At 44.1% G+C, this 16,151-nt stretch overlaps 2 protein-coding genes across 2 annotated transcripts; both read right to left on the bottom strand.

Annotated features, from left to right (window-relative positions):
* Positions 8,719-10,469, bottom strand: LOC8155447 (fasciclin-like arabinogalactan protein 8). Its single transcript, XM_002488849.2, has one exon. The coding sequence runs from the start codon at positions 10,172-10,174 to the stop codon at positions 8,996-8,998; it is 1,179 nt and encodes a 392-aa protein (XP_002488894.1). The 5' UTR covers positions 10,175-10,469; the 3' UTR covers positions 8,719-8,995.
* LOC8061444 (cytochrome c oxidase assembly protein COX19) lies at positions 12,542-14,953 on the bottom strand. The gene is made up of 5 exons (XM_002468545.2): positions 14,501-14,953; positions 13,784-13,867; positions 13,581-13,669; positions 13,401-13,498; positions 12,542-12,784 (listed from the first exon to the last, which is right to left on the bottom strand). Exons 2-5 carry the CDS (start codon positions 13,791-13,793, stop codon positions 12,652-12,654), a joined length of 330 nt encoding a protein of 109 aa, XP_002468590.1. The 5' UTR covers positions 13,794-13,867; positions 14,501-14,953; the 3' UTR covers positions 12,542-12,651.

A 16,151-nucleotide genomic window follows, 5' to 3' on the forward strand; every position in this document is an offset into this window, starting at 1 on the left:
CATTACCATAAAATATACTCTTCCATTCAAAATTATAAATCACTTTGACTTTTTTGCATAGATTTTTGTACATATGTAAACATATATTATATCTAGATGTATAGCAAAATTGATGTATCAAAAAAGTTAAAACAACTTATAATTTGAAGCAGAGGGAGTATTTTTTATAATGTGCTTATTTTATGTCATAGATGTTTGTTACTATTTCCTATAAAGTTAGTCCAACTTAAGATAGTTGGCTACCATGCCAAATTATAAGACGTTTGGCTTTTTTGACCCCAAATTTGACCACTCGTTTTATTCAAAAAAAAATTATGCAAACATAATCAAATTTAAGTCATTCTTGAAGAACTTTTATTAATAAACTAAGCCACGACAAAAGAATTGGTATTTTGTATAATTTTTTGAATAAAATGAGTGGTCAAACTCAATGTCAAAATATCAAACGTCTTTATATTTTGGGATAGATTGAGTAGTTAATAACCGCTAAATTTTAGCTAGCTATTTTTTAATAAGACATATTTGAATCTATCTGCTAATAGATAGTTGCACAGTCAAAGCTCGGTCCACCAAGACTACGGCCTTGTTTAGACGTGAAAAAAAATTGGATTTCGCTACTATACTACTTTCGTTTGTTTGTGGTAAATATTGTTCAATCATAAGCTAACTAAGGTTAAAAGATTCGTCTCGCGATTTACAGTCAAACTATGTGATTAGTTTTTATTTTTATATATATTTAATACTTTATGCATGTGCTGCAAGATTCGATGTGACAGACTTGAAAACTTTTTGGAATTCGAGGTGAACTAAACAAGGCCTACATATGGGGAGGCGTAGGGAGAAAGAGCATCTTTTGCCTGTCAATGTAGGTCACTACGAAGCAATCCAATCTCTACTATAATGGAATACTCAAATTATACTTAGTCCACCAAGTAAAACGTACTCCGCTGAGAGTCTTCAACCATTGTGTACCCAGAAGAATACACACAGAAATTCATCTTCATTAAAATCAAGGGCTAATAAAACACATAAAACAAAATTGATGTTCAGGATTAGATGTGGGAAGCCAGGCTTCTCACCCTCCATCCCACCCACGCGGGCTTGGAACACACATATCACCTCCGCACGCCCTCCGCCCCCGCACTTCTCTGCAAGCGGCCAGGGATCAATTCCACACGCCAGCGTCTTTTGTTTTGAAAAAAATATCCCCACTTTCTCCATCTTCTTCTCTCGATAAGCGCCTCTGCATGGCTATGGATCCATGTGACGAAGAGGAAAGAGGGCGATAGCTGACCAGGGCCTGCAGAGCCGTTACCCACGCCCTTCTCCTCGGCGCGCGAGCTAGCGTCCGGTCTGTCCTCGCGATGCTATGTGGTGCGGCGGCCAATAGAGGGCAGCCATGGCGGCCGTATGATGCCCGAGCCTAGGACCCTCGCGCCCAACCGACGGCTGAGCAGCGGCGGCGGTTGTGGAGGCGGGGCAAACCTATGTGCACGCACGGTGTGGGTCTGCGCCAGATCGCGAGGCCAGGGCCAGTTCGCGTGTGCCGTGACGGCCGCGGGATGGTACGCAGAGGCTTTGTTCATAATTGCAGCAAACGAAACCGTACACTGCTGACATGCTGGATCTGGCCGGCGACGGGATGGCACACAGAGGCTTTGTTGATGATTGCAGCAAATGAAACCAACAATGCTGACATGTTGGATCCGACCTTGGACCACATCAAGGATCTTCAGAAGCAGGTCAAGGTGTATGCCACATCCAAAAACAGATCTTTTCTACCGAGGCCGCAGCTGATAGGAACTTGAATGCTCAATTCAGTTATCGGGTCACCCTGAACCATCTGAACTTTACAAGCTAGATCTGACAGGGATCTGCTCCAACTAATTTTTACTTAAGGCCTGGTTTAGTTGGCAAAAATTTTAGTTTTTGGCTACCGTAGCACTTTCGTTTTTATTTCACAAACATTGTCCGATTACAGAGTAACTAGACTCAAGATTCATCTCACAAATTACAGGTAAACTATGTAATTAGTTTTTATTTTCGTCTACATTTAATGCTCCATGCATGCGACTAAAGATTTGATGTGACGGGGAATCTTAAAAATTTTTGCGAACTAAACAAGGCCTAAGTTTCAATTGTAGTATTCACATGAATTGCTTCTACAGTATCTCCAAAAAAATACAAGCTCGTGTGGTGTTTGAACTTTGAAGTAATCAATGAGCACATAATAGTTCTATGATCTGTTGAAATTAATACTCCTATTTGTACAGTACTGTATTTTCACTTCTGAGAATGTTCTCTACACTTCTATGTACATTACATTGGCAGCATCTCCTGGGCAGCCCTGCACCGAGTGACATTTTATTGGGTGGACCAAGTATAATTTAACTATTCTATTATAGTAGACATGTTGTTCTCCAGGTGCTTCGATGTGCAATTATATCAAAGCTTATTTTTATGTTTGCAATGGTGCAGGATTAGTGTCGTCTAGGAATGCTGTGTTTTGACTGTTGCTACCTTGTATTCCTTTCATTTCTTTGCAGTGGTTCAGATGATGAATTAGATGCACAGGTTGCACCATACCACTTAATGGAGAAAAGGAACCTAGAAAAGAGGGTTCTTCTGGAGCTGGAACGCAATCATCTTAAAGTTCAAGTTGAGCATGGATAAAAGCACACCTCTACATTTCGAACTTAAATTGCATTATGATATTCATTAAAAAGAAGAGCTTAGTTGCTTGCCTTCAAGTTGAGCATAATATTAACGTTATTTTTATGTCAAGATGAAATATAGCAGGGAGAAAAACTTTCTTATGTTAGGTCATCTCCATGTCAGTTCTAGCAGATGCTCATATATGCTTTTACCAGTTCGATATAATTGTTGTTTTTGTAGTACAGAATTTCTCCAGATTTTTAACAACCTTATCAAATTAGGCAAAATTTGTGATACATTCATACCACAGTCCGAAGTATGAAAGTATAGAGCACTAGATTTAATGATGTCATTTTTTCTGGCTGATACTATAATATTAGTTTGAGGAATTGAAAAAAAATCACCAATTAAAGCTTTGTCTTGCACTCTACCTTTGATCATGATGACTTGGACCCCATTGTTTATCATTTTAAATATTTGCCTTCGTCATTTATGATATTTGTTCTTCAAGAAGTCAGAAGTAAGCTACGTGCATTGGAGGTTTGGCACCAGTATGAATCAAGAAAAGAAATAGACAGAAGACTAGATGTACACTTCTACAGAATAATGAATCAACCTTTGTATATGTGTTTTACATGTATTGAATTCTTATTTGCAGATCCCATCCCATGTTTATATGATTGCCAGAGAAAAAAAATTCTTTTCCTAGATCTTTAGTCCAACAGTATGGTGTTTCACTTTTTGCTCAATGCTCCTCGATGGGAGGGAATTGATATTTTATTGCTAATTTACATATGAAGTTTGAAAAGGAAAAGCTTTTGCTGATATTTAGTGGCCCATCTATAGTTGCTAGAAGTCAACTATTGATTAGTGCTACCGCAACTAAAGGACATGGAGGTATGCACAAACAACATGAAAATGCTAGAAAATACCATGAGTCAAGAAATTACCATAAATGGTAACTAGAAATTGAGGCATTTATTAGAAAATACAGGACATGAAGAACACTTGAGAATTACTTTATCATAGGTTTACTAGAGAAGAGAAAAGTGACAATAACCGACTCACAGTTGCATAATGCTTTTGCACGAGTTATCTGAAACTGATAATATGGAAAATAGATTGCTAGAAACACCATTTTTTGATTCATGAATTGTACAGTGGTACCTTTGTCCAAAATAAATATCTAATTTAATGTTTCACGAATTGCTTTGCAGGAACAATCCATGGAAAATTAGTGCTTCATGTCAAAAAAAATTTTAATGCTGTCATGTGTTGTCTATTCTTGTTAGTTTAGTGGGTTGTCTTGTGTTGTATTTTACCGTAGCGTTAGCACGGACATATTACTAGTAATTTTATGTTATGGAAGTCTCCTCTAATTTCTCAAAGGAAACCGATGGTTAGAGATTTTCTGTTTTTTTGGTAAATTTTGATTTAACGACTTTTCACTTTTATTCTAAAACTTCTTATTTGTTTGTTGTGCAATGTCTAATGTTTTCTACTCCCTCCATTCCAAATTATAAAGTCATTCTAAGAATTTTGAAGAGTCAAAGCATCTCAAGTTTAACTAAAATTATATATTCTTCATCAATTATATTTTAATGATATATCTTTTTGATGCTATAAATCTTTATGCTTCTCTCTATAATTTTGGTCAAATTTAAGATGTTTTGACTCTTCAACATTCTTGGAATAACTTATTCTTAGAAAACTTGTTCAAAACTGAAAACTCGCTAAAGCATTATTTGGGAGTGTATGCTACAGAAACCACCTTCCCGTGGAAACTATGAAAACTCGCACGTGGATCGTTAGATCTAGATCTGATGGATATAGCTAATGTGTTAGAGATTAGCAATTAACCCATCCCACTCATCCCTCCCTAATCTCTCCTTTTGCAAATTAAATCTCAGAAACCCTCCCGTGGAAATGCCATCATCATATCGTTCCGTTATCATCGCTGCTCGACGATCCTTGGCCACGCGAGCTACTGCCCTCAGCCACGCGCGGGCTTGCCACGGCCGGCCGGTGCTTGCGGCAAGGTGTCCAGGGGCGGCCGCAGCTGACCTGTGCCGGTTCTTTGTAGGTCAGCCATAGCTGCAACCGGCCATGTGCCAGCATATTGTTCGGCCGGTCAGAGGTAATTTGCTAATGCAAGATCGAAGCTATGGACCAATCAGAGGTAATTTGTAATATGCTGGCACATGGCCTTTATAATTGAAAAATAGTGCGGATAAGTTTAAATAAACAGCGGTAATGCTGATTTGTTGCTTGTTTAGTTTCCCGACAGCAGTGCCGTGCGCCAGCGCATGACAGTGAAACTGAAACCTGATTTCAGGTGGGCGTGCACACCCTCCTACGCTTTGGCGTCGCCCGGCATCCCCGGGCGGATGGCTTAGCCCTCGGGTCGCTGTTCTGTTTCCCGACCAGGGCCTTGTTTAGTTCTCGTCGAAATCCAAATTTTTTTAAAAATTTCTCGTCACATCGAATCTTATAGCAGATGTATGAAATACTAAATATAGATAAAAAATAAAAACTAATTACATAGTTTGCCTGTAAATCGCGAGACGAATCTCTTAACCCAAGTTAGTTTATAATTAGATAATATTTATCACAAACAAATGAAAATGCTACATTAGTGAAATTCAAAAAAAATTCACATCTAAACAAGGCCCAGGCCAACAGGCAACAAGTGGGGCATATCATTTGCCGGCCGCTCTAGTCAGTGTTGCAAGAATCCAGATTCTTTTGACTTTCTTGGAAGATGACTTTTCCTATGCTTGCGCATCTCAGGCTCTTAGTCTCAGCTCTCCTACTCCCAGCCTGCCCAACACAAACGTGAAAAACCACCTCAAGTAAGGCCCATTTCGTGGCCGAGGAAGACATGCGTTTTACAGACTTCGGTATATACAACTTAGTGCAGAACTAAATTTTTTTTAACAGTTCCATTCTAATAAATAAATTCCATCAATCGTCACCGCTTTAGCATATGAATGTTTGCCTTTAGGAAGAGAACTATTAAGGCTAAAAAACCAAAATAGTGTCCATTGAAGCAATCCTATAGCATATAGGTGCTCAACAATCATCCCAAAATATCTCATATATGAGAGCACCTACTAAATTAAAGACCTACAAGAAGTTCTTGAATGGCATGCCATCTTTATTTTTAGAGAGAGGACATGTTATCGATTTCACTAGGCCCTGCAAAGGCAAATGAAAAATTAGAAAAGTGAAGAGAAATAGTAACACTAACTCTACAAAATTTAAGTGGAGCAATAGAAGTACCATCATCTAATCTGTAAAGCTAGTGAATGCAAAGGAATTTTGAGCTTCATGAGTACTGTCCAATAACACTTGAGTTTGTACACCACCATCATTCGCTTCATGTTGCATTTTTTCGAGAACGTGCACTGCACGTATTTCATTCAAAAGCGCTTCATGCTGCATAAAACGTACAATTTTGTGAAACGGTTGTATAGGTTCATACTTTGCTTCCCTTGTCCAAAGTTTTAGCACATAATGGTTAGGTAAGAACTTGATATTCATCAAGTCACGAACTTTCAAAAGCATGGCTACACAATACACAGCCCACAATTACAAGAAGCCTTTTGCTCTAAGGGATCATCAACAACTATGGGTGTGTTTGGTTTGTTGGTTCACTGTAGCCTGGCCAGGAATCTTAGCCTGGGCACCACAAGCCTGTTTCCAGGGAGCCAAGAGGTGTTTGGTTGGTTGCTTGCGCTGCTAAGCCTGGCTAGGATGAGCTCGTGTTTGGTTTGATGTGCAAAGGGCATAGAGTCAACTCTTCCTTAAATAGGTAAGTCTACCTCCTTTCAGTCATTTCATCAAACACCTAGAGCTCGTCCTTTTCAGTGAACCATCCATTGAGGAAGATCATCATTGCTGCCGTAATTGTAATCTGCAATCAAATGCCAGTTACAATGAACAAGACCAATTGATACAATCTTCTGCCGTTGACTAAAGATGCAACTTAAATACCCAATCATAAGCCTGGCTAAGGCTTAAAAACAGAGAACCAAACACCTACATCTTAGCTCCAGCAGGCCTGACCAGGAGTTGGCCACCCAACCAAACAGACCCTATATGTTCTATTTCAGAACTTAAATCACCATCAGATCTCACAATTGCTACAGCGAGAAAATATTGGTTGACCGTCCCTCAGCCACGATGTGGGCCTTACTTGGGCTGCTTTCCACGTTTGGGCTGCGCAAAGGCTAACCAGGCCAGTGCAGTGATCAACAAAGCGCCCGCTGCGTCCATGCTTTCCTCCACTGGAGCCCTTCTCGTTGCACACCTTGTGCGGCTGTGCCCGTTGCCAACCGTCGGACCCGCATTTGTTGTACAAGACCTTGTTTCTCAAAATATTTTACAAATTTTTTCACATTTCTCATCACATCAAATTTTACAACACATACATGGAGCATTAAATATAGATAAAAGAAATAACTAATTATACAATTTACCTATAATTACAAGACGAATCTTTTGAGCCTAATTAATCTACGATTGGTTAATATTTATCAAATACAAACGAAAGTGCTACTATTTCTATTTTTTTTAAAAAAATGGAAGTAAAAAAGGACCAAGAGTCTGTTGCCGCCGGCGGTGTGGAGCCTGGAGAAGGAGAAGACGGCCTCTGTGAAGTCCGGCCAGGTTTGAGTAAGGCTCTGTTTAGTTTCCTACCACAAAAATTTTCATCCATCCCATCGAATCTTTGGACACATGTATAGAACATTAAATATAGATAAAAAAATAAACTAATTACACAGTTTAGTTGAGAATCGCGAGACGAATCTTTTAAGCCTAGTTACTCCATGATTAGCCTTAAGTGCTACAGTAACCCACATATACTAATGACAGATTAATTATGCTTAATAAATTTGTCTTGCAGTTTCCTGATGAGCTATGTAATTTGTTTTTTTATTAGTTTCTAAAAACCCCTCCTGACATCCTTCCGACACATCCGATGTGACATCCAAAAAATTTTCATTCACAATCTAAGGCCGTGACATCAAAAAATTTTCATTCACAATCTAAAGCCCTGTTTATATTAGAAATAAAATTTTTTTGATATCACATCGGATGTGTCGGAAGGATGTCGGGAGAGGTTTTTAGAAACTAATAAAAAAACAAATTACATAGCTCGTCAGGAAACTGCAAGACAAATCTATTAAGCATAATTAATCTATCATTAGCACATATGGGTTACTGTAGCACTTAAGGCTAATCATAGAGTAACTAGGCTTAAAAGATTCGTCTCGCGATTTTCAACCAAACTGTGTAATTAGTTTATTTTTTTATGTACATTTAATGTTTCATGCATGTGTCTAAAGATTCGATGGGATGGATGAAAAAATTTTGGGTAGCAAACTAATGCCTTGTTTAGTTGGCAAAAATTTTCAAGATTCTTCGTCACATCAAATCTTTAGTCACATGCATGGAGCATTAAATAAAGATAAAAATAAAAACTAATTATGTAGTTTACCTGAAATTTGTGAGATAAATCTTTTGAGCCTAGTTACTCCGTGATTGGACAATGTTTGTCAAATAAAAACGAAAGTGCTGCAGTAGCCAAAAAGTCAAAATTTTGCCAACTAAACAAGTCATAAACAGGGCCTAAACAGACCCTAACAACGCCAGGAAATGAGCGTCCGTGGCACATTGTCCAAGGGCAAAACTCACGTGCTCACCTCCGTTCAATAAACTCAGTGCGGCGCAGTTGGGGTCCAGTAAAGTTTTCAGATCTGGTTCGGTAAAAATAAAACTTCCAGATCTGTTCTTCTCGTTTGACTTCTTTCACTACCGGAAGAATCTTTTGCCTCAAACAGGAATGGATCTGAGAGGAAGCCGGTGTGCGAAATGGAATGCGAAGCTGCTGTGCAAGACCAAGACTGCAACCGGATAGAATATCGTGTTCTGAAAAGGTGGGGAGGGAACATATCCTGCAGCTCAGCTTCAAGTGTAACCACCATTCACTTAAATCCTTCCATCTACATGCACACGGGTTAGACGTTGGATCTAGATCCTGTGACGTGGTTGCATAGGTTGCACACGAAGATGAGTTGCATATGATACGTTGCCGGGGGAAATGTACATGTTTTTTTTTGCTCAAATTACATGGGAAAATGGCAATGCACCAACAAATTCAATCAACCAACGGCCGGAACAGAGCGGAGGAGAGAGATCACAGGGAAACGGGGTATCTGCTTGGATTGGAGGAGGCAGAAGTAGAGATCGGAGGAGCTGCCAAGCAACAGTGGATGGATGTGCTGCCAGCAGCCGGAGGTAGCCAAAATGTTCTCTCAGTTGCATTGCGTCGCAATCACAAGAGGGACGCGAGCACGACGGAACACACGGCCGTCGCGGCGAGCGCGGCGACCGGGCGCGACGCGACGGCGGACGACGCCGTAGACTTCTTGGACTTGTGGTCCGCGTGGTCCGCTGCCACCGACGGTGCATCCGCCGCGGGCGGGGACCCCTGTGGCGCGTCCACCGGCGCAGGCGCCGGTGCCGCCTCCGGAGCGCCGACGTAGAGCTCCGGCGGCACCAGGAGGCTGTCCATGGTGAGGAGGCAGAACGGGACGCTGTCGACGACCGTGGACGCGACGCGGGACCTGGTCTTGCCGGTGTCGAGCGAGACGTCGTCGCCCTTGGCGACCACCTTGACGTCGTCCTTGGGGGCCAGCGTGCGGAGCGAGCCCTTGACGGACTTGAGCGACGTCTTGGTGTTGTAGGAAGGCAGGGCGTGGAGCTGGAGGAGCTTGGTGAGGTTGGCTTTGGACATGGTCTTGACGTCAGGCACGTCCTTGGCGCTGAACGCGTCGTCGTTGACGGCGAACAGGGTGAGGCCCTTGTCCATGGCGTCCTCGTACGACTTGAGCACGCCCGTGGAGGCGGCCAGCGACGCGAACACCTTGCAGCCGGCGCGCTCCAGGAGGCGGGTGAGGTTGGCGGTGGAAGGGACGTCGAAGAGGCCGTCGAACTCGATGGGCGCCGTGACCTCGAGGATGGCGAACTTGAACGGGTGCGTCTCCACTTCCTTGGTGACGGTGCAGATCCTGGCGCCCGCGGTGGCCGCCGAGAAGCCGTAGTTCTTGTCCTCCTGGTCCACCACCTTGACGTTGCCCGTGGTCTCCGCGGCGTCGCCCGTGGCCTGGTACAGCGTGGCGGCGCTCTCGTCGCCGTACTTCTTCACCTTCTTGCGGTCGTAGTAGTCGAGCACCGAGTGGAGGCGCAGCGCGTTCTTGATGGCGGGGAGCGAGTCCCCGGCGTCCTTGGCCAGCGTCGTCATGGCGTCGTTGGAGAGCACCAGGATGGTCATCGACGTCGACTGCCGCGAGTTGATCTCGTCGCACACCTTCGTCTCCGATAGGTACTGGTTGTACAGCTTGTACTCCTTGTACCCCTGCAGGATGGCCGTGATGTTGCGCCCGCGCACCGGCAGCGCCGCCAGCACCAGGAGGCAGGCCACCAGCGCCGCCACGAGCCGCTGCGTCGCCATGGCTCTCTCTCACACACACACTACACACCCTGATAGGAAGGCGAAGACGAGCTAGTGATGACTGATGAGCAGAGCTGCTGCTAGCCTGTCACAGGCCACTGGCTATTGGCTAATTAACTATAGGCTTGGTTTGCGAGGTTGGTGAGGTTTTGGCTCAATACACACATGGTGATACACCAGGCTGGACAGCGTTGGCCTCTTGGCGACTAACGAGGTGAGCACCGTTGGCGAGTCGGGACGACGGCAGCGGCGTTTGAGGCTGCCATTCGGGGGCCCCGTTCGGCGTTCACCATTTGGTCGTCGTCGTGGGTTCCCCCCCCCCCCCCCCCCCCCCCCCCCGCTTGTGCGCATTCGAGCTGTAGCATCTATATCCCGAAGCTTTCTTGCCATTTTTTTTAGCATTCATCTGCTAGAGCACACGTGATTGCACTCTTTGCCGGCCGGCTCCTCGTCCCTTTTCACTGCTGCTCTGTTTGCTTCTCGGTTCCTGGATCTGCAAGCGTGACTGACGGATGCAGAGGCCACTGAAACGAACGTTGTGTCTGCTTCCAGTTGTCCATGTGGGCGAGATGAGTGCATCGCAGATCGCACAAGGCCGAGGCGACGGGCCACCACGCCAAAAGGCGACGCGCCGACGGATAAGGTGAGCGGGGCATTTCGAAGATTCTGCAAAGCATTTCAGAGGAGAGCAAAGGAGGAGATAGTCTGGGCCGGCCCTCGCTATTTTGGTGCCAATAATTTTTAGTGACCGTGGACCGCACTGGAAGGCGTGTTCCTCCAGCGGTTATGCCGGGCGTTCCTCTCTGCCGCCGCTCCCAGGCACCGACGACCGACACCCAGACGCGGTGGTGACCGTCGGATCGGTATCCAAATGACAGAAACTGGTGGCTTTCCTGGGGCTGGGATTAGATAGATAATTCCTTCCGTGAGGCCTGTGATATTCAAGCTACGTCACCGTCACGAATGGATGCTCCAACGGCAAGAAGCTGTCGTGGCCGCAACAGGAGGTAGGTGAAGAGTCAATCATCAATACTTCCCGAGATGATATGTTATCAACATCATCTTAAAGACACTCTGAATACAAAATTTCTTTTATTTATATTGAAACTTGTTTCTTTCGAAAAAAAATCTTAAACTTGTTATCAGGGTACCTAAAGTTAAGATAAAAACCTCAAATTACTCCCTCAGACTAAGGACGACCACGAGATGTTCTCCCTCTCGCCTGAGACGAAGCCTCGAGGTCTCTCGCGACACCTGAGACCAACAATCTTCGACTCGCCCAAGACTACGCTGCCCGAGACCTATCTTCAACTCGTCTGAGACCAGCTCGGACAAGTAGTCCTGCAATCTCCGCCTCGCCTGACCTCGGGGATCAGGCGCTGCTATACTATTATTGCACTCGAGACCCCCCCCCCCTCGCCCCCATGATGTCAGCCATGTTCCCATGGTAGAACTGTAAGTACGATGGGATGAAACAAGGGTCAATCACTACATTGCCCACGACTACACAGGACAAGGCCTGACAACTATTATGCTGCCAACTATCATCACTGTGCGTACAACAAACCTGTGAAAGACGTATAGGCGTCATTCCAGGCTCTTGTACTCACAAACCCGTCAGAATCACGCACGGCTCCCCGATCTAGAGGGCCTCAGATCTCCCTATCAGTCGATCGGTCAGGCTCAGCGCGTCATTCACAAGGACAAGCACGTCTCTACAGGGACTAGCGTGGCTCAGCACGACACCTACAGTGACAAGCACACCTAGCACTATCGGTGACCGAAGGACAGAGGCCATACCTCCACTGCATTGCGCCATACCTCCATAGTATAAGGCTACAAGGACTTAGATTTAAACGAAACATAATGTAGTACACGTGTATGTAACCCTGCGCCCCCTTGCTGTTATAAAAGAGAGGGGCAGGAGTCATTCCTAGACAGGTTCACAAGCACCAGAACACTCATAAGTTCACACACTCACTGAGAGCATTCATTTTATCCTGTTTTCACATCATCCTCTTTTCGCATCCAGAGACTCAGGAGCTGCTCCCTCTCTCGTTGGGCTTATAACCTCTACTACAAACACTTTGGTGCAAAACTAATTATACAAAATTTCTTTCTCCGACTAGACATAGAGCGCTCCTTGCCCAAACTAGTATAAATCACTTATATCCTTCTTGCACACCATCCGAATCAGGAGCACCCAGATCACTCCGACTTCTATGGTATGCCCTACAAGCACTACACAAGCTAATATAATCTGATCCTTAGGGTTTATTTTATTTGCATATACTCATTTTTATTTCATTTCATACGTGTCGGAGTGGATTGAGGTGGATGCCAAACAAGACCTTAGGAACGTCAAAATAGCCAATGTTTAAGTCTCAGCATTAGTTACTAATTAGTACCGTTTTCATTATTTATTCGTTCTCATACAGATCTCCTGGATGCAGAAACATACAAAAGCTACATCAAAATCAAACGGCTATTTTGTTCTCCTTTTGCTCATTAGGAGGGCTCTCCAGTTGCCTGTTCATGTCATGAGATGTATCCGCTTCGTCCATATTTCTGAACCCAAGCTCTGACATGTCTTGCTTCGCCATCAGGTTTCTGAGGAAGATAGATTCAGAGATTTTTAGAACCACACATGGAAACAATGGTTTAAAACCGTAACAGAAACACAAGTTGCATCTAGCAGCAAGAACTCAACTTGGTGCCAATAGGAATTTAGAAGATACAACAACAAAAATGTTATTTCTCAAAACAAAATCAGTACATGCACTAAAAGTAGCCTAAATCTGTCAGCCATTCAGCAGTGTTTTTCTCCCACAACAAATCAGCCAACAGTACTTTCTGTCATAGCTTATCAGCCAAACGAATAAGAATCTTGAGGAGCATGTTCACTAAATCTCGATCTATTAAGTGTCCAAAAGAAACATATTTGCCAACAAAAAAAGATGTTGAAAGCATTTGATGCAGGAAAGAGAATTAGTTTCAACCAAAAGGTCAACTATCTAGAAACTTGGATAGTCATACATATTAATATGTTTCCATTGCTTCCTTGGGCCATTAATTTTATAGAATGGAGCATGTTAAGTGCAAAAGCTAAATTACCCCTAGGTTTAGAAAATATAGATAAGCCAAAAATGAGGTTATGAACCTATATCATCAAAACATTTACAGATCTGAAGTTAGAATATAGACAATAGGAACTAAGCATACTAACCTCTCCATTCGACATTCCAGATACTTCTTTGAGAACTGCCGACATTTTTCAGATTGGAACCCTGTAGATTTCAGGCAGGCAAGATAGTCTTTCTTCTCCTGTTAGAACAGTTATTACTATCAATATTCATATAACAAGTATACAATGGCAGTGGTAACTGATGGAATTCGTCAGCCTTACCAAGTCACACTCATGTAAGTGATCCAATGGGAACACACCTTTTTCAGGAGGTACAGGCCTCACCCCCCTATTTCCACCAAAAGCACCACCTGTGAAAAATCACAAAGTTATTCAGATCTTCATATAAATATAAATTAAAAATAGTAAATATTAAATAAGAAGCAATTTTAGGAGGTTAACCCTAGGCTGGTACACCTCCTTACCAGCACTCATTTGCCAAAAAGTTCAGACAAATGCCTCCAGGAATAAAGTCCGATCTCTAACAGTTGTGTGGACAATGCTCAGCACTGCAACAGCATAATAAACAGGTCAGCAATGCCAGTAGCATGTGTAGCATTCATACAGTTCATTTGATAAGCACGTTATAATTGATAAGTGCAGTGTAAAAATCCATTGATTGAAACCTCGGCATGGTAACCTTACATACCATGTTTATACCTATAACTATTCTAAACAAACTGCCAGACAACATTTTAGTGTACTACCAGAATATCAACAAGTATCACAAAGTCAAGCGATAGAATAGTCAATATAAGCATTTTGTACTTATGACGTTTGCAAATTGCAACAACAAACAAGCCCCCAGATGCATGAAGCTCTGAAGATGCATTTGCATGAGAGTGGCCAATGAACCAGCAGGTGTATCAGGATTTCAGAACATACAGATGCATCTAGATGTGGATCTACAAAATAGCGGTGTGACTTTGGGTGCATTAGTGCAGTTAATTTTCTTGCGCCACCATTTATAAGCATCCAAATCACTGGCAGGACAAATCAAAGGCTACATACCGATAAACAACAAACGTACAACAAATCAAGAACCGGGGGTGAACTGGAGGGTTGTGGCACTGTGCAATTGAAGTTTACAAGCAAATACTAAACGTACTAGTACTCAATTACCCAAAGGAAAATTCAAATACCCGCTGTACTGCTGTTGCCAGACGCCCTGACTCCCGCTGGCCGTTGTGGCCTATCCCACGCGCAACAATGCAACGTCTATCCGCCGGGGCAACGCCGGTCACAGGCGGCAACCACACGACAGCACGAGGACGGTGCAAGGGTTTGCCCGCGTGGCCGCATCCAATTTGCCCACGCTGATTTGCCGCGCCGCGCCGCCCACTTGGTTTGCTAGCGCCGGCGACCACAGACCACCAGGCGAACCTGCAACAGGAGAGGCGGGAGGAAGGGGCGAACTGGAAGGGCGAAGCGCACGCGAGGAGGGCCGCCGGGGGCCGGGCGCCGGCGCTAGCACCTTCTCCTTTGCTGGTTGCGAATTTTGGGTGTTTCTCTCTAGAGTCTGGACCCACTTGCCATAGAGAGACATCCTGGCAAATGCTGTCAAGTCATTGAAAAACAAGATCTCGAACACAACCTTCTCATTCCCATCGCACCCCTCTCCTCTCTTCTCGCGCTGCCGCCGGTCATGCCACCTTCACTCACTTCAGATGTACCTGTAAAATGAAATGCAAAATGCAAACGTCGGGATAAATTTAAGGAATGATGAAATACAATATGCCACAAGAATTTATGATCTGTCCATAGAGGGAGGCAGATCCCTTAAAAATGAATCTGTGATCTGTTCAGAGAGAGAGAGGAATCACCCATTGGCTTTCTCGTAACATCAAAAACAGATTTTGTTGAGAAGTTATCGAGATCCTAAGAGCAACTTCAGCAGGGTTCTACTTGAGCTTTCATATTTAAATATGAATGTCCGTACTAAAAACAACACTCTGCTCTACTAGAGCCCTTAAGTTGGGGTGGACACTCAAATCTCTCCTGCAGACCGCAATTCTATTAGCCCAACACCTAGCCTCATCTTGTATGATGTGACCATTACCTTCCCACCGTGTACAGTAGCCTCGTCCACCTTCCTCCAGTGCTGATCTCTACTAGCACGCTCCCTCCCACTACCCCTGACTTCCACCTCTGGGCTGGGCCTCACCCTCATCCCCTTCGGTGAGAGCGGACCCTCCACGATGAGCGAGAGCAGCCCCAACCATGGTAGTCGCAAGCGTCAAGCCTCCCCTAGTCCCCTTCCTGTGGCCACGTGGTAGCGACACTGCTCCTCCCTTCCCCACGGTCAGCCTCTGCTCCAACGAACATGGGTAGATCCGCCAGTGCACAACTCTGGCGCGGCCCCTCCCCCGCCACGCGGGCGATGCCCCGATGCGCTGAGAGCTCTCATCTCCTTTGTGTCCTGGCCTCTGTGTGGAGGATGTGAGGAAGAAGAGTTTGACTTAATGACGAGTAGATCCCACATGTCATTGTCTATCAATTTGGATTTGAGGACCTTCGTTTGGGTGGTGCTGTTGGAATAGAAGCAAACATTTTAGGCACCCAAAAATAAAAGGGGCACCCAAATAAAAAGTAGGATCCATGTTATTAGGACTACTGCTGGAGTTGGAGTTGCTCTAAATAGTTTATCTTTCTCACTAGCGAAGCATGGAATATGGACTGATATAATGTATCACCTCCTCTAAAAGAAGGGACAATAATAAAATTCTTTATCTGTTACGCATGCTGAATGCAGTGCTTATAATCTGATCATGGTAAGGAATGCTTATGGGGATC

The sequence above is a fragment of the Sorghum bicolor genome, chromosome 1 (genome assembly GCF_000003195.3).
Source record: "Sorghum bicolor cultivar BTx623 chromosome 1, Sorghum_bicolor_NCBIv3, whole genome shotgun sequence".
Classification (NCBI taxonomy): domain Eukaryota; kingdom Viridiplantae; phylum Streptophyta; class Magnoliopsida; order Poales; family Poaceae; genus Sorghum; species Sorghum bicolor.

Excerpts from the sequence above, each read along its gene's own strand:
- LOC8061444 (XM_002468545.2), bottom strand. Across the intron at positions 13,499-13,580 it reads ACTTACATGAGTGTGACTTG|GAGAAGAAAGACTATCTTGC; the intron begins GTAAGGCTGACG and ends CTGTTCTAACAG. Across the intron at positions 12,785-13,400 it reads CTGGAATGTCGAATGGAGAG|AAACCTGATGGCGAAGCAAG; the intron begins GTTAGTATGCTT and ends TATCTTCCTCAG.
- LOC8155447 (XM_002488849.2), bottom strand. The coding sequence starts at position 10,174 with ATGGCGACGCAGCGGCTCGTGGCGGCGCTGGTGGCCTGCCTCCTGGTG.